The sequence below is a fragment of the Mauremys reevesii genome, linkage group 24 (genome assembly GCF_016161935.1).
Source record: "Mauremys reevesii isolate NIE-2019 linkage group 24, ASM1616193v1, whole genome shotgun sequence".
Lineage (NCBI taxonomy): Eukaryota > Metazoa > Chordata > Testudines > Geoemydidae > Mauremys > Mauremys reevesii.
In genome coordinates this window covers 14,575,035-14,598,252 of record NC_052646.1, presented here as the reverse complement: position 1 = coordinate 14,598,252, position 23,218 = coordinate 14,575,035, and the positions used below count along the sequence as shown (strand labels likewise).

Sequence of the window (23,218 nt, the reverse complement as noted above, 5' to 3'; positions counted from 1 at the left end):
TGGCATTGAACTGTGTGCAGGATTCATTCCCAGGAATAATCTCTTTGCTGCTATTTCTCTCAATCAGATTGATGGGGTCACTGCGACCCTCCCAGTGAGTGTCAATGCAGGAGAAATCGTCATTTACCAGGCTGGGCTGTACACGGCAGTGAAAACAGAGTTTGGGCTGAGTGTGAGCTACGACCTGGCCCACAGCCTGTTTCTCAGCCTCCCCCCCGAGTACCGAGGCCAGACCTGTGGGCTGTGCGGGAACTTCAATGGGGCGGCCGAGGATGATTTTGTGACGCGTAACGGCTCCCAGGGGAAGGACGCCTTCCACTTCGCTGCAGGCTGGAAGTCGGAGGATGTCCCGGGTTGTGACGACGGCTGCTCTGATTCCTGCCCTGGGTGTGAAGAGGAGGAAAGTCTGGTGCAGTCCAAGTCCCGGTGCTGGGTGATCCAGGATCCCAACGGGCCGTTCGCCTCTTGCCACTCCCAGATTGACCCAGGCCCCTATCTGTCTGATTGCATCTTTGCCCTGTGTGTGTCAGGAGGGGAGAGCAGTGCCCTGTGCGAGTCCATTCAGACATACGCAGCCGCCTGCCAGAGAGCGAATGTCTCCATCTCACCTTGGAGGAACGAATCTTTCTGTGGTAAGTGACCACAATTTCCATGTAACTAAACACATGTATTTTTGCAAGCCCAGACAGACAAATCAAACTCAAACACAACATCCTAATATAAATCACACACAAAAAACAACATTCAGGTTTCAAAGCCAAGCGGTGCAGGGTCGGGAAATGCCAGTCCTAAGGTTGCCCATGCATCCGCCATTCAGCCTCTTGTGCATAATGCTACAGACTGTATCTGAAGAGGAAGTTCTCAGTCCAACCCTTATACAGTAAATACGGTATGTACGTTTCATTGGATTCAGGCTTGTTTGCCAGTCATCCCCCCTCATACACAGGAGTAGGGAGGGTTCGTCTCTTATATTTCGTCTTCCTCTGGACTTCTAGTAGAAATATGTACACGGAAGCACAGGATCAATTTCCTGTGACGACAGAGCACGGACTCACCTTCCTGGGCAATTTCGGTGCTTCCCGTCTTGCAGTTCTGGGTTTCTTTGTCGCTTGGGTGGGGGCTGCTCTCCCCTTTAGACTGCACCGAGAAGCCTTCTAATGTCTGAACCCCTCTTTTAAAGTGGGAATTTCAAAGGAACTAAGGGAGTTGGGGTTCAATGCCACTGAAATTGAACTCTGAAGCCCACTTGAAAATCACTGGTTTAAAAAGTAAGGCGCCTGCAGCCAAGTGAAAAGCAATGGGTTTGCTGCTGGGAAATCTCTGTTTGCATTTTCAATCCTGCATTTTGTTTGGATAATTCCAGCCATGTGCCAATAGTGACCCAGGAACTTCCAATTCCCGTTTTTATAGCCCTTTCGTGCCCCCCGCACAGTCACTATGAGCTCTGCGAGACTCACTACCAGGACCTGTGCGCTGGATCCTGGCTTCAGAAGTACAGCGGGCACACATGCTCTGAAGGGTGTTTTTGTAATGACGGGTACCTGTGGAGCGGGGATGAGTGTGTCTTGCCAGAGCACTGCGGCTGTGAGCACAATGGATGCTACTACAAGGTGAGTTGATAGTTCACACTCTGACTAGACAAGAGTGGGGAATTTAGGTGCATTTGAACATATCAAAGAAAATCTATTTTCTTTTTTTCCCCCAGAGAGTAAAAAACCTGTTTTTCCACTCGCCCACACATTCCATGGGGGGTATCTGAGATGCAGCTCATCAGGAAATGTTCTGTTTTCCAATGAAACGTTTCAGTGAAACATTAATGTTTTCCTCATCAACATTTTTCTTCAACAGTTTGGATGTTTTCAGCTTAAAGTCAAATTCTGGCTAAATATTGAAAAGTTGGTTCAATTGTTGGCCCAAATCATTTGTTTTTCAGTTGCTGGAAAACTGTTTTTTTTCTCATGAAAACCTGAAAAATTTTGTCAAAATTGGACATTCCCCCCGAAAGTTTTGTTGTTATGAAAAAAACCTTTTACATTTAAAAAAAAATGTTTCAAATGGAAAATTCCAGCCAGTTCTAATCTTAGTCCATGTCACTTTGAATGCTTCCTTTTCTCACTGTGCTTGGTCAGCTCTTCTTGCTTTCTAGCAAAGCAGAGAGATACTTAACAAACAGCTCTCGTACATTTTGGTTTATGTTGGTTCTGAGATTTCCTCCGGGGTTTGGTTAAGAGGTTGTGTTGGTGTTGGTGGTGATGCTGATGAGGAGGATAATTTATTTCTTCTCTCTCTCCACCCCAGGCTGGAGACCACGTCTGGTTCTCTGGTTGTACCCAGAGATGTAGCTGTGACTCCCGAGACCATTTCCGTTGCTTCCGAGCTAAGTGCTACCCAGGCCAGCAGTGTGCTGTGAAGAACAGCAAGCTGGGATGCCAGAGTCTCTTGACGACATGTGTTGTAACAGGGGATCCTCACTACTTTACATTTGATGGGGCTGTGGCACATTTCCAAGGCATATGTGACTATGAGATCTCCCACACCTGCAACTCCTCCTTGGACTTGTCCTTCCGCGTGGTGACAGCAAACAGGCATTTCCGGAATCCCCGGGTGTCTTTCGTTTACCGAGTGGAAATCTGGCTCAGCACTGGCAATTTTAATGCTCACATTGTCCTAGAGAGAGGCAAAGCTGTCCATGTGAGTTGACCTGTCTAATAATAATAATAAATATTGTGTCTAGTGGTTTCACCATGGGTGTTTGAGAGGCAGAAGGATTCTTCTGTATCTCAAATACAGAGAGAGACTTTTCTCCTAGCTTTCTGTTTCCAGTTGTTTCAGGAGTCAGGCAATAACTGTTTCTTGTTGTGAGGGATTTTACTTCTGGTCCCATCAATATTTTCAAGGGTGTAGTGATTGGCGGTGGATCAATGCTTGGGTATTTCACCTGAGGCATCAGAAGGAGCCTCGTTATCCACGAGGAGGTGCTCAGCATTTTCTTAAGGTCAGGCCTTGCGAGGTGTCACGTTCAGTACCCCAAAATGGAGGAATTCTAAATGATTGGTGACTTCAAAATCTTGATCAGCCTTGTGATGGGTTACCCCCCCCCACTCCGGGGTGTCACCTGATATACTGGGGTACCACTGAGCTCCCCTGTTTTGCCAGCCTGGGCTTCCTTACACTGTTCTGCTGAGCCAGAGCCTCAAGCCTCCTCCAGCACATACACAGGTAGGGACGCACCCAGCTGCAGACAGACACAGGCGCTGAAACCAGCTCTGCGTGGGAAGCCTTCAGCTCAGGAGCTGCCCAGCACTCAGGTGCACCCCCCCTCTGGAGTGTGAACCCAAAGTTATATCGTCTTGCGCTGCAGAGAGAACTGTGCAGCGTCAGCTCGTGACATTTGCTCCCTCCCACAATGTGGAGGAAGATCTACATAGTCCCCCCCTCCCCGCCCCAGTCATGAATTCCACAAACTGGTTTGAGAGAAAACAAAAACAAGTTTATTAACTACAAAATATAGATTTTAAGTGATTCTAAGGGCTAGCAAACAGATCAAAGCAGATCACCATGCAAATAAAACAAAAACACAATATAAGCTTAAGATACTAAAAAAACTGGTTACAAGTTGTAGTTTCTCACCCTAGATGCTGTTGTTTTAGACAGGCTGCAGAGGTTCTTGCAAGCAAGCTGCTCTTGCCTGCAGCTTAAAACTCCGGGTGTTTCTTTCACAGGCCAGACACCTTCCCAGCCAGGGCTCAATCCTTCCCCCCCTTCCCCTTTGTTTCTTAGATGTTCACAGCAGTCACCCTGGGCAGGGATTCCGTGAAGAACAAATGCTGATTATCTCACTCCCCTTAAATAGGATTTACGTATGGTGGGAATCCTTTGTTTTTCAGTGTGATTCCCACTCCCTTCAGTGGAAATATCCTGGTATTCTAGCATGGAGTCCAGTACCCGGTGACATAATCACATGACTCTGCAGTGTCAAAGTAGCCATGAGTCAAAGGCTGTTTGTAACATCTCAGGAAAGAGAGATTAGCATCTTCAAAGACCTATTGTTCTCCCTAGTGGTCTATTGACTTGTTTCCAGCTGCCAGATTGCATTTTGTCTGCTGGGTGTTTCCCAGGTGCAAACATCTTTGTAGTACAGGTATATATGGAGATAGACCCATCTCATAGAGCTGGAAGGGACCCCGAAAGGTCATTGACTCCAGCCCCCTGACTTCACTAGCAGGACCAAGTACTGATTTTGCCCCAGATCCCTAAAAGGCCTCCTCAAGGATTGAACTCACAACCCTGGGTTTAGCCGGCCAATGCTCAACCACTGAGCTATCCCTCCCCCATATAGTCCACATTCCTAACTTTAGATACAAAAGTGATACATGCATACAAGTAGGATAATCATATTCAGTAAATCCGAACCTTTCCAATGATATCTCACAAGACCCATCTTGAATAAAATACATCTTAGATATGCTATAATCATATTACAACAATATTTCTATGAAGAATATAGGGTGTAGTGTCACAATCATCTCTGGTTGTAAAAAGGAACAAAGGGCCTGTTCCTGTCCTCAGTAACCCTGTTACAGTCAATGCAGTTACACTGATGTAAAATCAGTCCACCTGAGGTCACAGCAAGACCCAGGGAAGGTGGGGTAGGGGCTGGTGTAATGATCCTTCACTGCTGTAAAATCCCCCTGCACTGGGGTGATTCTCTTGAGACCGTCTGCACTGACTGATGGGCCATTTTGTGGCACACATACAGCGCTGCCCAGGATCCATTGACTTTGTATTTCCTAGCGGTGTCATTGTTACGGGGCTCTGAGTGTGTGTGGAGTTCAGTGCCAGCACAGAGATCTGTCAAACACAATTTCAGACACGATCTCCACGTGTTGGACGAAGACTCACAAACCCCTCAGTGCTTAGCTGATGCAGCAGCAGGTACCGGCCTAGAGAAGCAAAGTGCCTGCTTGGGTAGGGAACTAATTTTGCTTTTATGTCTCAGGTTAATGGGCTGCGGACTCGCTTGCCAGCACATCTGGGAACGGTTGCCAAAGTCCTGAGACTGAAGAACATGCTAACGGTGAGAGCAAAGGGCAGCCTGGAGATCCAGTTTAATGGTGCCAGTAGCTTGTTTGTCCGTGTGGGCCCGGAGTATCGGAAGCAGCTATGTGGGATGTGTGGGAATTTCAATGGCAATCCCATGGACGATAAGGTCCTGCCCAGTGGAGAGAGAGCCAGGAACAACACAGAGTTCGGGAACGCCTGGATTTCTGACACCAGCCCTCCCGGGTATGTTTGTTTCTCCCCTAGCCACCTTTTTCTACAGAAAGGGAAAATACCAGCAGCCTGGCGGAGACCTGAAGGGTTCCTGGAGGGGTTGGAAAATCTAAGAATAGCTCAGCAAGCTGAGATTTGGTATTTGGGGCTAGGAGCTGGGGTTGGGGCTGGACCAGAGCTGGAGGCAGAGCGGGGCTGGGTGGTGCTCCCTCCCTGCCCCCCATGGGGGCTGGACTGGGTCCCACCGCACCCCCTGAACATTCCTCCGCGCCCCCCTAGGGGGTGTGACCCACAGCTTGGGGACCACTGGTCTAACTAGACAAGACAGACACAGGGCAGAGGAAAGGGGTCGAACACACACGCAGAGGGGAAAATGTGATGTTAGCAAACAGCCTGTTAGTTCCATGCTGTTCTTGGGGGTATGGAGGTGGGTTTAGTTAGGAGGGAATTAGAGTGAGAGGGACAGGGCAGGGGAGGAGAAGTAGGAGGGGCAGGTGTGGAGTGAAGCTGAGGTGAAGAGACCTTGGGGGCGTGGGAGGGTTGGGCCAAACAGCCCATCAGCACAGAGCACAAAATGTGGAGGCAAAGCTCTAGACAGTTCTGAGTGGCCGCGTGACCAGATGTCCCTGCTTTGGATGCTTCTGCTGCTGCTTCTCCTACTGGCTGGAGTCTCTGGCCTGTTCCTTCGGGCTTCTGAGAACACAGTTTCCATATTTCCCTCCTGTTGTCTGTAGAGCACAAGGAGAGTGTGGGCCCCACTGCATTGGATCGTGACCCAAAACCCAGGCACCAGAATATTTCAAAGGCTTGTGTGGTGGCTCTGGCCTGTTGGAGCTGCCTGAGCTCAGCTCCATGCTGTGCACTACAGCCTAGGGGTCACAGCTCTGGTAAGGTTTGCCAGGCTGCCCTGATGAGGGGCTGGCTGGGTCACATTGGTGGGAGTTGTGCCCCGACCTGGTGTGTGTGGGGGGGCACTGCACCACTCTTTGAGACATGACATGACAGAGGGGCGGCTCGGCCAAACCTGAGTGGTGGCACAACCCCAGAAGTCACAAAGCCCGGAGCAGAGTCCAGCTCAGCCAGCCCCACTGGACTGGAGCCACAGGAGTTGGTGCTGCAGGGTCAGTGTGGGGGGAGAGGCTCTGCAACTCCCACAGGGCCTCCCCCCACACTCCTGCAGGGGAAGAACCCAGCTTCCCCTCCACCAGCCTATTTACTGGGTTGTGATAGGCCATCAACATTTACACATGAGTCTGGAGCCCAACAAGGCTGAGAACCACAGCTGTGGAGTTCATGAACTGGTGGCGTGTAAGAAAAACCAGACTGAGTCAGACCAATGGTCCCTGTAGCCCAGCATCCTATTTTCCAACAGTTCAATGCCAGATGCTTCCAAGGGAATGAGCAGAAGAGGCAGCCATTGAGTGATCCACCCCTGTCTCCACTCCCAGCACCTGGCAGTCAGAGGCTCAGCCATCCTGGCTAACAGCCATTGGTGGACCTATCCTCCAATGAAAGTGGAAGAAGGTTCCTTTGGTTCCATGTCAATGGGCAGAACTCCCAGGAATTCAGTGGTGCAGGCTCAGGCCCTTGGTTAGGTTCGGTTCCCTTTGCTTCAAGAGGCACAGGATTAGAGTGCAGAGTTCCCAGGGTCCCCTGCAGCATCTGGCAAAATCTGAGGCGCTCGCCCTGCAGACGAATTTCACACTGGACTCTACTATTCACAATGTCAGTTTCTGATGAACAGCGAAAATCAAATGAACGAAGTTCTCACTAAAACTGTGAATGTGGAATGCACCAACCTTCTATATCAGGGTCGGGCCTGTGTGCCCGGGTGCATCCTGACTCTTTAGCGAGATGAGAGGAAAAACCTAGTAACCATTATTCACATGACTCTTCCAGGTGTACGAATGACACCGGCAACCTGGTGCCTTGTCCCAAATTACACGTGTTCCAGCAGCTGTGTGGGATCCTAACGAACCGCTCGGGACCTTTCTCTGAGTGTCACTGGCACAAGAGCCCAGCCCCTTACTACGAGTCCTGTGTCTACGACCTTTGTCAGTATGGCCTGGGCAATCGCATGCTGTGCACAGCTGTCGAATCTTACGATGAGATGTGCACCATTGTCGGCATGAAAATGGCAAACTGGAGACGGCAGATGGGATGCAGTAAGCGATAAGGGTCTTGGCTTTTATTTAAAATGGCTATTCCAGGTCTATGATATCCCAGCTCGACGATAACCTATTTACTGTGTGAAATTGATGCAGTGTTTGCTAAAGTCAGGGCCCTCACATACCAGCAGTGCAAAACACAAGCAGATTTCCACAATGTGCACGTGCAACACAATTGTCACAGCTACCCCGATTCTAGCATAAAGAGCAGGGAAGGATCAATGCCAGACGACGTCAGTCATTCCCATAGGTGGATACGCTTTCTTGTCTGATTCCAAATCCAAAAGTGTACTTTTCATGAGACTAGGAAGTGAGTGCAGAAGCTGAGATCAGAACTGTCCCTTTTCCACTGTAGGTATTCCATCCAGGCCACTTCTCTCTGGTTTTTTGCCTGATAGTCATAATATATTTATGAAGAGTAATACTCCCCAAAAGGCAGATTCTGTTTGTAGTGAATGCACAAGTGCGGACGGTTTCTCTTGCTCTGGTTTTAACCCTGGGAATCAAGTGAAGATGAACTTAACTTTCAGATGAAAAATGGGGAAAAGACAGTTAGGGCTTGTGCATCAGCTTGGGGCTGTTTCTGAAGTGCTGGAAAGGAATTCATGCTCAGGTCTCTCTTGATTCTTCTAGGTTTCACTTGCCCAGCCAAGAATTATTTTGACTTCTGTGGCCCTGCCTGCCCTGCCACTTGTGCCAACCTTAGTGCACCCCTGCTCTGCACCAAGCCCTGCGTGGCGGGATGCTTCTGTCGGGAAGGGTATGTTCTGGACGCGGGACGCTGTGTGCCTGTGAGCCGGTGCGGCTGCACGTTGAATGGTCAGTATCACCAGCTGGGAGAGGAGGTGATCCTGACAGACACCTGCCGCAGGAAATGCAGCTGCCGGCAGCCTGCCCAGCCCATGCAGTGCCAGGATCATGCCTGTGGGGCTCTGGAGATATGTAAAGTTGTGGATGGCACCCGAGGCTGCTACCCTGTGACGTTCGGCACCTTATGGGTGTTCGGCCACTCCCACTACACCACGTTTGACGGAGTCATGTTTGATTATCAAGGAGCCTGCAAATACACCCTGAGCAAGTACTGTGGCCCCCCGGGGAGCCTCCCCGACTTCACCATCAAAGTGGAGAATGAGCACAAAGGATCCATCGCGGTGTCCTGGACGCGCCTGGTGGAGCTAGATGTCTATGGGGAGCGTATTGCTATGGCAGGGGGACAGTACGGCCAGGTGCAGGTAAGAGCATTGCACAGATTTGAAGAAATTGATCTCATCTGTGCTGAACAGAGCTAGGGGAGGAAATGTAGGTCCAGGAAAATCATGACTGGGAGAAGCCTTAAATAATTTCCTCTTCCATGTAAGTGGGTGTCAAGAGCCTGCTACCAAGGCAAGCCAGTGGTTAAGTCTTGCTCTACATTTTGTCAGGTTTTCTTCGAAACCTCATTTACTAAGGACTTGGAGGAACAAACTGCCAAGCTGGCCACCGTTCTGGTTTGCAAAGGGGATGGAATATAGAGCAGGGCAGAAAAACAAATACCCAAAATGTACATAACGATTCTAGGATATAGTCAATAAAAGTGATGTGAAATCGCTAGCAATGCGGGCTGCCTGTAGGCATGACAGTGAATGTACCAGGCTTGGGGCGAGGGGATTAATGCGCGCACTTGTCTCGCTTTCCCCCTAGGTGAACGGAGCCCTGGCCAATCTGCCTCTGGTCCTTGCATCAGGCAAACTCTACGCCTATTTCAGCGGCTCGTCTGCTGTGCTCCAGACCGACTTTGGCCTCTCTGTGTCCTACGACTGGTCCCACTCTGTGTCGGTTTCTGTTTCTGAGATCTACTCTGGGTCACTGTGTGGACTCGGTGGGGATTTCAATGGGAACCGGAGCGATGATTTCCAGACCCCAAACGGTTCTGTGGTCCATGATGCCGTCACCTTTGGCAATAGCTGGAAGGATGCTGATTCCCCTTTTCACTGCACGGCCGTTGGGCTCCCAGCCCAATGTAACGAAATGGAACTAGCCCAGTACGGATCTCAGAGCTACTGCGGGCTCATCGCAGACACTGCTGGGCCTTTTAAAGAGTGTAACCGGCTGGCTGATGCTCAGGTTCACGTCGAGAGCTGCGTGCGGGATGTGTGCGCAACTCGGGGCAGCCGCGAGACCCTGTGTCAAGTGCTTCGAAGTTATGCCCAGCGGTGCCAAAGTCGTGGCATTGCCATTGAGCCATGGAGACAGCGGGCTGGATGCGGTAAGCAGACGAGTCCTAATATATGGAGTGTTACCTCAGACTCCCCAGATCATGTTTGTTTCCTTGGTCTGATCCACAGTCCATTGAAATCAAGGGCGTTTTCCCACTGATTTCAATCAGATTTGGCTCTTGCCCCATTGAATCACAGGAACATGGGTTCACAGGGGCCCCACCAAATATCTGCTCTGCGACACCACCAAACAGCTGATTTGCGGCCTGGTGGGAGGGTGGAGAGCAGCGAGTGGTGGGCGCCTACAGGAGAGGGTGGAGGGATGAGGCAGCACAAGGACAAGGCCTCGGGGGGAGGGGTCGGAGCCAGGGCAGGAAGATGCAGAGCGAGGGTGGGACTTTGGGGGAAGGGGTGGTGTGGGGTTGGGGCCTCAGGGCGGAGCGGGGGGTGGAGCACTCTAGGGAAAACTAGACATCGGCACCTATGTCCGGTGGGCAGTGGCCTCGGGGTTGTATGCTCTGTTAATTGAAGTTACAGGAGGGTTGCCACCCTGCGGATTCTATTGGCCATAATTGCGCTCAGCCTTCAGCTCCCAGTTTCACTGCGACTTCCATCAGAATCTGGTAGATGGTGGTGGTGTAGAACATCTCTCCTCAAGTTGCCGCCCCAAGCACCTGCTTGATAAGCTGGTGCCTGGAGCCGACCCTGCAACGAACAAACAAAGAAACAAAATCCCTTAATGTCTTCTAAATCTAGCGGACATGCTCCATATGTTCTTGGACTATACCTAATACTTTTCACATCACATCTTTCAAGCTTATTGTAGGATAGGAGACATTACACTGGAAGAATAAACCAGATTATTCATGAGGAGAGTCGTAACGCTGATTCCCAAGGTAGACAAATAGCATTAGTCAGTGCTGTCTCACTGAAGAACATATGCTCAATAAGCTACCCCTGATTTATTCACAGAATTATAGAACCACCGGGTTAGATGGGACCACAAGGGTCATCTAGTCTAACCCCCGGTCAAAATGCAGGATTTGTTGTGTCTAAACCATCCCAGACAGTTGGCTCCAGCCTCCTTTGAAAACCTCCAGTGAATGAGGTTCCTCAGCCTCTCAACCTCAGTTCCATTGTCCTACTGTTCTTCCAAGTAGGAAGTTTTTCCTGAGATTTAATGTAAATCTCTGTGCTGTAGTTTGAATCCACTGCCTGTTGCCCTGCCCTCTGTGGCAAAAGAGAATAACTTTTCTCCATCCTTTTTATAGCAGCCTTTTGAGTATTTAAAGACTGCTGTCACATCCCCTCTAATCGCCTCGTTTCCAAACTAAACATACCCAGTTCCTTCAGCCTTTGCTCCTGTGGTTTGCATTCCATCCCTTTGATCAACTTTGTCACTCACCTCTGGATCCTTTCCAGTTTCTCTATGTCCTTTCCAGGGGTGAAAGTAAGATAAAAGACTTACTGGTATGGGGGCTCGGAGCCCACTTTCACCTCTGATCCTTTCTGTACATTGGTGACCAAAATTGGACACAGTACTCCAGCTGAGGCCTAGCCAGCACTGAGGAGAGAGGGAGGTGTCACCTCCCGTGACTTGAATGCTGGGCCTCTGGTATTTGCAACAGCATCACATTGCTGACTCATGTTGAGGTTGTGATCCACCACAACTCCCAGATCCTTCTCAGCAGTGCTGCTGCCAAGCCAGTTATCCCCCATTCTTTATTTGTGCATTTTAGCACCTTACATTTGTCTTTGTTGCATTTCATTTTGGTGTCCAGAGCCCAGTTCTCCAATTTATCAAGATCCCTCTGAATTTTAGCTCTATCCTTCCATAGTGTTGGCAACCCCCTCTAGATTTCTGTCATCTGCAGATCTGATCAGTCTGCTCTCTAGTACTACATCTAGGTCATTAATAAAGATGTTAAACAATACCGGATCCAGAACAGATCCCTGTGGGACCCCACTTGAGACCTCCCTCCAATCCGACATCATTCCATTAATAGTTACGCTTTGTCTGTGGTTGTTTAACCAGTTATGTATCCACTTAATGGTAGTTCCCCCGAGCCCGCATTTCTCCAGCTTACCTATCAGAATGTCATGTGGACTGTGTCAGAAGCCTCACAGAAGTCCGGGTATATTATGTCCACGCATTCCCCCTAGCCACCAAACCAGTTACCCTGTCAAAAAAGGAAATCAAGCTGGTTTGGCATGATTCGTTCTTGGTAAATCCATGCTGGCTGCTAGTGATCAGCCCTTCACCCCCCAGGTATTCGCAAATAGAATGTTTCATACATTGCTCTAGTATCTTCCCAGGTATTATGGTCAGGGTGACTGGTCTATAGTTCCCCGGTGTCACGGAGTCACCGGGCGATGCTCTGGAACTGCTCCATACGAAGCCAGTCAGGGCTCTGGGGGAGCCTCCTCTCTCCGAGCATATTGTCTCCAGGGCAAGAAGCTCACACAGCTTCAACCTTCCTGGGTCTGACCTTGGAGCATTCAGCATCCCCTTCCTCCCAGTGTGATTCCCGCAGCAAGTCTGTCCGGGCGGGATTCCTGGGGAAGCCACAGGGCCCTGCACCCCAACTCCTGCAGTCAGCAGTGACTCTCAGCCAGCACGTAGAACAGAAGGTTTATTAGTCGACAGGAACACAGCGTAGAACAGAGCTTGTTAGAACAGAAATCAGTGACTTTCAGCCATGTCCATCTTGGGAAGTCCTGGGCCAGACAGCTTGGACTCCCCCTCTTCCAGTCCCCCAAGCAGACTGCCAGCTTCCAGCGACCTGACCTCAGACCCCCCTGTTGCTCCTCCTCCTTTTTGTCCTGCTTCCCCTGCAAAAAGTGTCACCTGGTCCCACCCCCCTTCTGGGTCTCAGGTTACGAAGGGCACGGCCATAGCGTACGTGCAGACTGCTGCGCAACCTCACCTGCCCCACGGGCCTCGGCAAAAATCACACACCCAATTCCCACCACCGAAATACTGGTGCAGTGCACAGAGAAATGGAGATACACATAGTATTAGTATAGACAGGAAGACTTACATGCAACATAACCAGATGAATAAAGCCACACTCTGTCACACCTGGCTTCTCCTTTTCCCCCCTTTTAAAGATGGGCACTGCATTAGCCCTTCTCCAGTGTTCCGGGACCTCTCCTGTCACCCACGAGTTTGCAAATATTATTGCCCGTGGCTAGGAGTTTTCAGCTAATTCCTTCAACACCCTCGTGCGAATAGCATCTGTCCTCACTAATTTGAATTCATTCAAATTGGTCAGAAGCTCTGACATGTCCTTTACTTATTCTGATCTGCGCATCCCTTCCTCTTACTGACTGTGGTAACTTTGCTAGCTGTCCAGTCACATGTTATATTTTGTGCGAAGACTGAAGCAACACAAGCATTGAGCAGCTCTGCCTTCCTATCATGTGCTGTTCCCAGCTCACCTTCTCCATTAAGCACACCATCCTGGAGCCTTCTTTTTTGTCTGACATTTTAAAGACCCCCTTCTTGTTGTCTCTTTTCTATTTTAGAGAATAGCAGGAGCAATCTAATCTTTGAAATGAAATCTCACTGCTTCTTTTATCCCGTTAACCATGCAATAAGGGAGACTCTTTTCCACAACTGCTGGTCCTTGCATCAATTGCCCTTCTGGATTCAGCAGCTTCTTTGGAGGGTTCAGTCAGCTCTTCTTGGCCTTGTGACCTGACCTGGACAAGGGGAGAGGTTTTCCGCACAGGTTCAGCAATCTCTGGGGTCACAGACGGTGTGCAGTGGCCTGAGGTGTGTATATACTCTGGTTTGAGGTTAGCTGGAGGGTGGCTACTCTGTTTCTATTGGCCATTTGCCAAATTGGGCTACGTTTTCAGCTTCTGGTTTCTCTGCTGTTTCCATCAGTGTCCAGCAGATGGGGCTGGTATATGGCAAAGTTCTTCTATGCGTCCTTAGTTGGAGCATTTCAGCCATTTCATGGATTATATTTTACCGTATGAATACACTGAAAAAGCTGCATCAGCACAGCTGCACCGAAGTAATTCTGTAGTGTAGACCCGCCCTTAGCATCTGCCCCAACGGTCCGTTGGCATCCCCCGTTTTTAATGCAATGTGTATACTACAGCTTATAGCGGCATAACGTGTGTCCCTCAGGGGAGTGAATAAACCAACACTGACATAAGTGCTGGCATGGACAGCACTAGGTTGGCAGGAGAGTTTCTGACACAGCTATTGCCTCTTGCGGATGTGATTTTATTATGCTGACGGGAGAGCTCTCTCCCATTGGCACAGATCGTCTCAACCAGACGTGGGGCAGCTGCGCTGCTGTAGCACTTCTGGCGTAGACAAGTCCTCCCACATTTCTCTTAATATTCCACTGTTATACCCCGGATTGGTGCTTGTATCAGTCAACATTCTTCTTTTCCTTCTAGCGCTGTACAATTCCTATCGCTTCTTCCTATCGGGGCAACAATAATTTATACAGAAAGCAAACAAAATTCCTTGTCTTCTAAATCTAGCGGACATGCTCCATACCTTCTTGCACTATATCTAATACTTTTCACAGCCCATCTTCCAGGCTTATCATAGGATAGGAGACACTACACTGGAAGAACAAGGCCGATTACTCATGAGGAGAGTTGCAAATCTGATTCCCAAGGCAGACAAATGTACAGTTTGGGGTGGAGGCCAGATGGTTTGGATTTCTTGGGGTAACAGTTTGCTCCATTTGACCTTCAGTTTTCGGAGGCTCACAGCAAGCTATTTCTAACTTGCATTTTCTACACTTATCTCTGGTTCTTAGTTAACATATTTGAGCCAACAGGTTCCTCTGCCCAGGAAAAAGGAAAGTTATTCTTATCTCTGGCCTGGAAGGGGTTCTCCTGGGGCTTTGTCTACACTGGACTTTCGTCCATTCAGGGGTGTGGAAAAAAAACACACACCCGCAAATGACAACATTTTTACTGATGAAAAGCACCAGCGTGAACAGCGCGTTATTGGCGGGCGAGCTCTCCTGCTGACAAAGCTACAGCCTCTCGTTGGGGCTGGAATGTTTTTGTCAGCGGGAGAGCTTTCTCACAGCTACACTGCGCACAGTGGCATGGCTGTAGTGGTACAGCTGTATCGCTAAAAGCTGCGTCGTGTAGACACAGCCTTAGACTAAGGGCTTGTCTACACTTACAGTGCTGCAGCTGCACTGTAGTGCCTAATGCAGATGCTACCTACACCAGCTGGAGAGGGTCTCCCGTTGGCTTAGCTACTCCACCTCTCCGAGAGCAGTAGCAGTGTCTTCCATTGACATAGCACTGTCTGCAGCAGGAGTTCAGTCACTCTAACTGTGTCTCTCAGGTACGGATTTTCTACACTCTGAAGCGACATAGTTATACCAGAATAAATTTGTACTGTAGACCAGAGCTAAGAGAGTTGGAGGTTAACAGTATGGTCTGCTCTACATTATCGATTCATGTCAGTATAACGACACCGCTTAGGGCGAATCCACACCCCTGAGCAGCGCAGTTATACCAACCTAACCCCAGGTGTAGACAGCGCTATGTCTGTTGACGAAGCTACCGCCTCTCGGGGAGGTGGCTTCACTATGCCAGCGGGAGAGATCTCTACTGTCAGCATAGGATTGTCTCCATTAAAGCTCCACAGACAGCGGCGCTGAACTATGTAAACTATGGGAGACTTTGGTATGAGAAGTTAACAGTAGTTGGAAGGTTCCTTATCAGGCATCTCCTTCCTTATCAGGCTTTGCTTTCCTGGGAACTGTGTATTTTAACGTTAGCTTAGTTAATATCCCCAGACAAGATGTCCCACCTGTTGCGATGGGCAATAGATTCTCATTGTCTTTAGCTTTGAGAAGAAGCTAAATGTTTCAAATATGCATAACGGTGATTGTCACCAGCTAGTTAAAAGGCCAGCGGGAGAAGAATTACATTAACGGTACGGTGTGTACACGTTAAAATATACAAACTACAGTTACCAGCTCTCTGAAGCAGGATCTCAGGGTCTATCTTTCTCTTCCACCTTCCATTCCTGGCCTCACAAAGCGTCCCACAATGCAATGAGTTAAATACCAGCCAGACGGGATTCCGCATGCAAACAGAGAGCCCTAAAAATACATAACAAACCAGGTCCAGATGTCACTGAGCGGCCTGACCGCAGCTAGGATGTTTGTTTGAATAATCAGTGCTAAGGCCAGTCTGTCTCCTTAATGGGTGCACGGGGAAATGGTACTTCGTGCAGCGTCCCTCCCTAGGACTGTCTGCAAGGTCATCACTGTGTATGAATCCAAGGGAGGGGAGGGACTTGGATGGGCGTCTTTCTGGCTCAGAGTAGAAGCCGCTGCTGGTGCTGTAGTGACATCCTGATATTTATTGGCTAGGCTGTTAGCTGGGCCTGGAGTGCTGCTTGGAAGGAGAAACCCTAGATTTTTAGCTTGAAAATTATTTCTTAGGAAATGAAGGATTTGTCCTGCTCTCCGTATATTAAGACTTTCCTGTGATCTCCATTTTCATTTTTGTCCTGGGTTGTTCTGTCTGGGAGGATTCCCTGCAGCGTCCTTCTGTATTTAACACAGCTCCTCGTGTCCCTTTCAGAGTTAACCTGCCCCGCCAACAGCCACTATGAGCTCTGCGGACCTTCCTGCCCGGCCTCTTGTGCCCACCCAGCTGTGCCCTCCCGCTGCCGGACTGCGTGTGCAGAAGGGTGCCAGTGTGACCCTGGCTTTGTGCTGAGTGGCACTGACTGTGTGCCTCGGGGGCAGTGCGGCTGCACCCACAATGGCAGATACCACCTGGCAGGGGAAAGCTTCTGGGAAGGAGATAATTGCCAGCGATTGTGCAGATGTGACGGCTCCTCCCACTCTGTCCAGTGCTCCCGCTCTGCCTGTGCCCCTGGGGAATTCTGTGGCACTCGAAAGGGGGCTTATGGGTGCCACAAGCAAACCAACGGCATCTGCTGGGCTTCTGGGCTGCCGCATTACACAACGTTGGATGGGAAGCGATACAATTCCCAGGGCACCTGCAAATATGTCTTTGCTGAACTGTGTGGGGCATCACAGTCCTTACCCTTCTTCAGAGTGGAAGTGAAGAATGGAAACCTGCCCCATGTTCCTGTGGCTGTGACCTCGGAGGTGTTTGTCCTTGTGAACAGGACGGAGATCCATCTGCAGAGAGGGCAGCACGGGACAGTCAAGGTAATTCCATGGGGCTGGCGCTCCCTGGGAAAGCACTTAATCAAAGAAATGAAATTGGGGAAAAAGTCACTTCCCAGTAGTAGTTGGGTTTTGCTGTCAAGCACTGCGCAAGCATGGAGAGGTGTCCCTAACCCGGCCCAGCCCAGCTGGAGCTGCCACTGCCAGGGAAAGCCACCCTTCACCCAGCCCAGCCCAGCCAGAGCTGCCGTGGCTGGAGAGAGGTGTCCCTCCCCCAGTTTGGCCCAGCCAGAGCTGCCCTGGCCGGGGATAGGAGCCCCTCCCCTGGCCTGGTCCCAAGCTGCTGTGGCAAGGGAGGGCTTGGGGGAGTCCTCTCTCCATGCCACAGCCCCAGGAGATCCTGCACCCCAAACCCCCATCCCTGGCTCCACCCCAGAGCCTGCACCCCCATCCGGAGCCATCACTGCCCTGCACCCCAACCCTCTGCCCCAGCCCTGAGCCCCCTCCTGCACCCCAAACCCCTCATCCCTGCCTCCACCCCAGAGCCCACACCCCCAGCTGAAGCCCTCACCACCCTGCACCCCAACCTTCTGCCTCAGCCTTGAGCTTCCTCCTACACTCCAAACCCCTCAGCCCCACATCACCTCCATATTGGTGCACATAAAATTAATTCCGCACATGCACGTAAAAAATTAGAGGGAACAGTGCCGTTATTTCCCCCACAGCATCTGTGCAGCACTTTGTGGCTAAGCCATAATGCCCAGGCCAGGTTTAGGTTTAGCTCAAATCTCATGTTCATACTAGTTATTGTTTGTGTGCATGTTGCTGCTGGATGCAAGATAATCTCAACCTAGTCATCTTATCAAAGGAAAGATTAAGCAGAGTCTTGATCAGGCCTGTAAGTAGGTAGAAGAGAATTGATTTTAGAGGCTCTTCAGCTAGCAGAGAAAGGAAGAACAATGGCTGAAAGTTGGGAGTTTGAATAATTCAAATAATTGGAGATATACCAATCTCCTAGAAGTGGAAGGGACCTTGAAAGGTCATTGAGTCCAGCCTCCTCTAGCAGGACCAATTTTTGCCCCAGATCCCTAAGTGGCCCCCTCAAGGATTAAACACACAACCCTGGGTTTAGCAGGCCAATGCTCAAACCACTGAGCTATCCCTCCCCTCCAAATTGCAGACAGGAGAAAGCGTTTTCACAGCGAGTGATGAACCAAGTCGTTTTCCCAGAGAAGTGGTTCACTCATCCTCACGTGGAACATTCAAATTGAGATTGACGTCATTTTACAAGACAAGGTGTCACGGATTCTCAGGGTCTGTGTGATCGCCCCGGCCTGTAAAGGGTGACCAGACAGCAAGTGTGAAAAATTGGGACGGGGGTGGGGGGTAATAGGAGCCTATATAAGAAAAAGACTCAAAAATCAGGACTGTCCCTATAAAACTGAGACATCTAGTCACCCTAGGCCTGTATAGTCTCTTTGGAAAGCACCCTTAGATTCCCCAGGGCTGTAGGTTTAGCTTTTTCACAAGAAACAGCTGCTTGGCTTCCTGAGATCAGACTCCTTCTCAGAGAGCAAAGCAACCAGAAAAACACCTGCATTGCTGCAGGGCAGGCAGCCTTTACTAGTCAACAGGAGCACAGCCTCAGAGAGAGATTAGGTCAGCATGGAGAAGCAAACCTTCAGTCAGGGTCCATCTGTCCTGCTTCCCAGAGACTCCTCAAGTCTGTCTCCATCTCTGTTTCCTTGTCCCACTGGGAGCCTCCTTTGGGTCTGCTTAGTTCTTTTGTTCTCCTGCTTCAGACTTTTAGTCCCCTCCCCTGCTGAGAGTTGGGGAATTAACTTGCTCTGGGCCTCAGTTGTTAGGTGTTAATGTCCCGGTCCTTGGCTCTTCCACTGTCAATGCAGGGCCCTGCTGACCCCATTCAGGTCTTGCTAGCACATCTGGATCCAAGACCCAAGTAGCCCACCCCTCCCCCTCTTCCATGGAAAGCAATTTAATTCCTATACACAGAATCCAGTCAGGGTGTAAACTGAGGTACAGATATGGATCATGAAAATATTACCAAAAATTCCCACATTCATCACATTGGTATTGGGCTTGCTGGTCTCATTTATGTAGTAGAGAAGAATTGCTCCCTCCAGTGCAGGAATTACTGAGTGACGTTTTCTGGCTGAGGTCATGCAAGGGACTCAGAATAAATGACCAGAATGGTCCCTGTCTATGACTGGATAAATTCCTGCACTGATCTCTTTGGTGCTATTTTCCCTCCCTCAGATTGATGGGGTGACTCTGACTCTCCCAGTGCATCTCCAGAGAAGAGGGATCGTCGTTTATCAGGATGGGTTTCATACCGTTGTACAAGCCGACTCTGGTCTGAGTGTGAGCTACGACCTGGCCCACAGCCTCTTTCTCAGCCTCCCCCCTGAGTACCGAGGCCAGACCTGTGGGCTGTGCGTGAACCTCAATGGTGCGGCTGAGGATGATTTTGTGATGCAGAACGTCTCCCAGGGGAAGGACGCCTTCCACTTGGCTTTGGCCGGGAAGTCGGAGGATGTCTCTGACTGTGACGACGGCTGCCCTGATTCCTGCCCTTTGTGTGAAGAGGAGGAAAGTCTGGTGCAGTCCAAGTCCCGGTGCTGGGTGATCCAGGACCCTGATGGGCCATTCTCCTCTTGCCACTCCCAGATTGACCCAGGCCACTATCTGTCTGATTGCATCTTTGACCTGTGTGTGTCAGGAGGGGAGAGCAGTGCCCTGTGCGAGTCCATTCAGACATACGCAGCCGCCTGCCAGAGAGCGAATGTCTCCATCTCACCTTGGAGGAACGAGTCTTTCTGTGGTAAGGCAGCACTGTGTAACTGTGCTATTGCACTGTGTGCACCGCGGTGCTGGTCTGGCTTTCCTTACGTGATGCCCTGAGGTAAAATGATAATCCATCAACACTAGTAAAAGCTGCTCAACTCTGGCTGAAACCCAGGTCCTCAAAATCATCTGCCAAAGAGATCCCAGACTCCTCAGAGAAACCATCCTCTCTGTCTTCTGTGGAAGGGTTTCCAGGTCTATCCAGCACAAGGACATCCTGAGCACTGGAGAAGGGCTGCAGACCCATCTGTGCCCAGTTCTCCTCATTAGGCACAGTGGGCGTGCTGATCCTCTGGCATCAGCTCAAGAGAACCGGAATCCTAATTTATAAACCAATTGTTCAGATAAGCTAATCATCGGGGCTGGTGGAAAATGTTCCATCAAAACTGGTTAGAGCTGGAAAATGGGGGTTTCACCAAAATGAAATTTTTCATGCAACGTGTTTGGTTTCCGTGGAACAATTTTTCATTTTAATTAAACAGAATACGTCAATTTAGAAATGCTGCTGGACCCCCTCTCTCCTGGACCCCGTCTCTCCTGATGTACCATTCCCAGGCAATCCATAATGCCCTGGTCCTCCCCTGCCCCCGGAAAGGGAAGAGAGTGAATCATGGGTGATGTAGTCTGACCAGTGAGCCCGACCAATAGAGGAGAATGGGAGCATGTGAGAATGTACCTGAAATACAAGTCTCATTAGACATGGAAATATTTTCAAATTCCTGCCAAAAAAAAAATTGGATTTTTCCCTGGGAAGAAACCCCATTTTCCTTCCAGTTCTCTGGATAACTCATGCTCCTCAGAGCGACAGCCTGAAAAGCCCAGTCTGTGCAACCAATGGAGACAGACGGAGCTTGGACTTCCATTGCGTTGGTGGGGCTAGTGGCCCTCCTGTCGCTCCCTGCTTTAAAATCTTGTTTGTCATTTTACAATGTGATCGTTGCCGTAGGTGGGATCTTTCCCAGTGTTTCAATTGGCAAGAGATTTGGTGGTGGTTATGCTTCCTCTAGTGGATCGAGTAGGGATCTGCCGCCTGCTGTTGGTGCTGTCTCTCTAGGGGTCCCAGCTTGCACCTAAGTGGTTCCCTTCAATTAGACCAGGCTATAAACCCGTACACTCAATGTAACTTATCAGCCCAGGGCTCGCAGCCTCCTTTTGTCTCCCTGCTGGTTTCTCAGAGGCAGCCTAGCTTGGGGCGGTTGCCTCTCTGCTATCCCAGGCCTTTCTGCCTCCCCTTCTCTCTCTGTTCCCCTGCTTTAGAGCTGGGCTCGTTTTCTCGCTTGGTCCCAGCTGTGGGTGCCCGTGTCCATGACGGGCAGCTGCAGAGGGTGTGATCAGCTGCTTCCCTGTAAGCAGGGAAGAGTCTCCTCTCCCTTGTGCCCATGCTCGGTAGGGGGTTTGTCAACCTGTTACAGGATCCTGCAAGTAGCATTGGCCTGCTAAACCCAGGGTTGTGAGTTCAATCCTTGAGGGGGCCATTTAGGGAACTGGGGTAAAAATCTGTCTGGGGATTGGTCCTGCTTTGAGCAGGGGGTTGGACTAGATACCCCCTGAGGTCCCTTCCAACCCTGAGATTCTAGGATTCTAAGTGTACCTAATGTGGCCGATTAACTGGGCCTGTGGCACGGGTACTAGAGGGTCTCAGTCTTCTCCCTCTGCTGGGTGCTCTGGTGTCTCAGGCCTGCTGATCTCTGCAGAAAGCACTGGCCAATCCTCCAACCTTCTCAATAAGAGCTAAGCATTTAAACCTCCAAGACGGGTGCCACGGGCGTGCTGCTCAGGGGGTCAAGGGCAATTTCAATCCCCCTGCGTGCTTCCGTTTGATTGATACTACAACTCCCTCCTATTTCACAGCCCCTGGGTGCCCAGTGAATAGCCACTACGAGCTGTGTGAGCATCCCTGCCAGGACCTGTGTGCCAGCTCCTGGCCTCAGCATCTGTGCAGCTCCCTGTGCTCCGAAGGGTGTTTCTGTAATGACGGGTACCTGTGGAGCAGGGATCAGTGCGTCCTGCCGGAGCACTGCGGCTGTGAGCACGACGGACGCTACTACGGGGTGAGTTCAACTTCATTCTCTGGACAATGCTGAGGAAACATGGCTGGATGGGCAAGTACAGAATCAAAACTCATTTTTCCCACTCAAGGAGCAAAGAGTCTCCTTCGTATCTAACCCTCGTGCCCTGCAGCGTGTTTCCACCTGCTTTCTTTCCCTCCCTGTTGCTTTCTTTTTATTATTGTTGTTGTTCTTCGTTTTCTGGCAGCACCTCAGAGCCTGGTCACACAATAGGGCACCCTTGAAATAGGCACAGAACAAAGAGATGGTCCCTGATCAAACCAGCTTACAACTTATATATAACGCAAGAGTCAACAAGTAGAGCCAGACCCAGGGAGCACAATAATCAGACAATCCTGTTTGCATAGGTGCCCTCCTGCCTAAGCATGTTTTCTGGACCCAGGGCATGTCCCAGAGCCTGATAAATCTCACATTTCCTTCTGTGTGTCTCCTATCCCATTTGCTCGAGCGGTTTGGTTTTGTGACATTCTGCTGATGATGACCATGGCCATTTCCCCCCCCCCCCATCCCAGGTTGGAGACTTTCTCTGGCTCGCTGATTGCACCCAAAGGTGCAGCTGTGACTCCTCTGCTACTTTCCGGTGTGTCCCCACCAGCTGTAACCCCGGCCAGCAGTGTGCGGTGAAGGACGGGAAGCTGGGCTGCCAGAGCCAGCTGAGCACCTGCACGGTGACAGGGGACCCTCACTACTTCACCTTCGATGGGGCCGTGGCCCATTTCCAGGGCACGTGCGCCTACGAGATCTCACACACCTGCAACTCCTCCCTCGACTTCTCCTTCCGGGTGGTGGCTGCAAACAGGAATTTCCGGAATCCCCGGGTGTCCTTCATTTACCGAGTGGAACTTTGGCTCAGAACTGGCCGTTTTAATTCCCATGTCGTTCTGGAGCGAGGCAAAGACGTTCTGGTGAGTTGAGCACTTTAACCCATTAGCAGAAAGGACAAAGGAGAAACAGCCACAACGGTCCCTCTCTCATGGGTGTTTATCTGGCTCCCATCGCCATAGGATCCGAGCGCCTCCTGTTCTTGAAATCATTTAGCCTCACAACCCTCCTGTGAGGCATGGAAGTGCTATTATCCCCGTTTCACAGATAGGGAAACTGAGGTGCAGATTTCAAGGTCCTCTATGATTTCTGTGGGAGTTAGGCACCTATGTACCTTTGAGAGTCAGCACTAGAGAGACTAAGGTATTGAGGTGGTTAAAGCTGCCGATAGCCGTCCAGTGGATTTTTCAGAGCACCCAGGCACTTATGAAAACCCCATTAGTGTCGATCTGCTTCTTTAGGGGCTGACGTACCTTCTGAAAATCAGGCCTTAAGGGACTTGCCCAAGGTCACACACTATCTGTGGTAGACCCAGGACTTGAACCCTGGTCACCCAAGTCCCACCCTAGTCTCCTAGCAGCCAGCTCATTCAACTCCTACCCTACTACAAGGCAAATAATGGGAGACGTTTTTTCAAGGTCATTGGTCCAAGGGGAAGTGGGGCTTCGGCTGGGATTGTC

At 50.3% G+C, this 23,218-nt stretch overlaps 2 protein-coding genes across 2 annotated transcripts in view; both read left to right on the top strand.

The window, feature by feature from the left end:
- LOC120390540 (IgGFc-binding protein-like) overlaps positions 1 to 2,700 on the top strand; it is a 50,398-nt gene extending 47,698 nt beyond the window's left edge. Inside the window, exons 20-22 of the mRNA XM_039513269.1 lie at positions 68 to 632; positions 1,411 to 1,610; positions 2,299 to 2,700. Of these exons, the coding sequence (XP_039369203.1) occupies positions 68 to 632; positions 1,411 to 1,610; positions 2,299 to 2,700 (1,167 nt within the window). The remainder of the gene's footprint in view (positions 1 to 67; positions 633 to 1,410; positions 1,611 to 2,298) is intronic.
- Positions 2,701 to 5,068: 2,368 nt separating this feature from the next.
- Positions 5,069 to 23,218, top strand: part of LOC120390539 (IgGFc-binding protein-like) — a 41,752-nt gene continuing 23,602 nt past the window's right edge. Inside the window, exons 1-5 of the mRNA XM_039513267.1 lie at positions 5,069 to 5,286; positions 7,174 to 7,439; positions 8,076 to 8,674; positions 9,123 to 9,687; positions 16,226 to 16,824. Of these exons, the coding sequence (XP_039369201.1) occupies positions 5,069 to 5,286; positions 7,174 to 7,439; positions 8,076 to 8,674; positions 9,123 to 9,687; positions 16,226 to 16,824 (2,247 nt within the window). The remainder of the gene's footprint in view (positions 5,287 to 7,173; positions 7,440 to 8,075; positions 8,675 to 9,122; positions 9,688 to 16,225; positions 16,825 to 23,218) is intronic.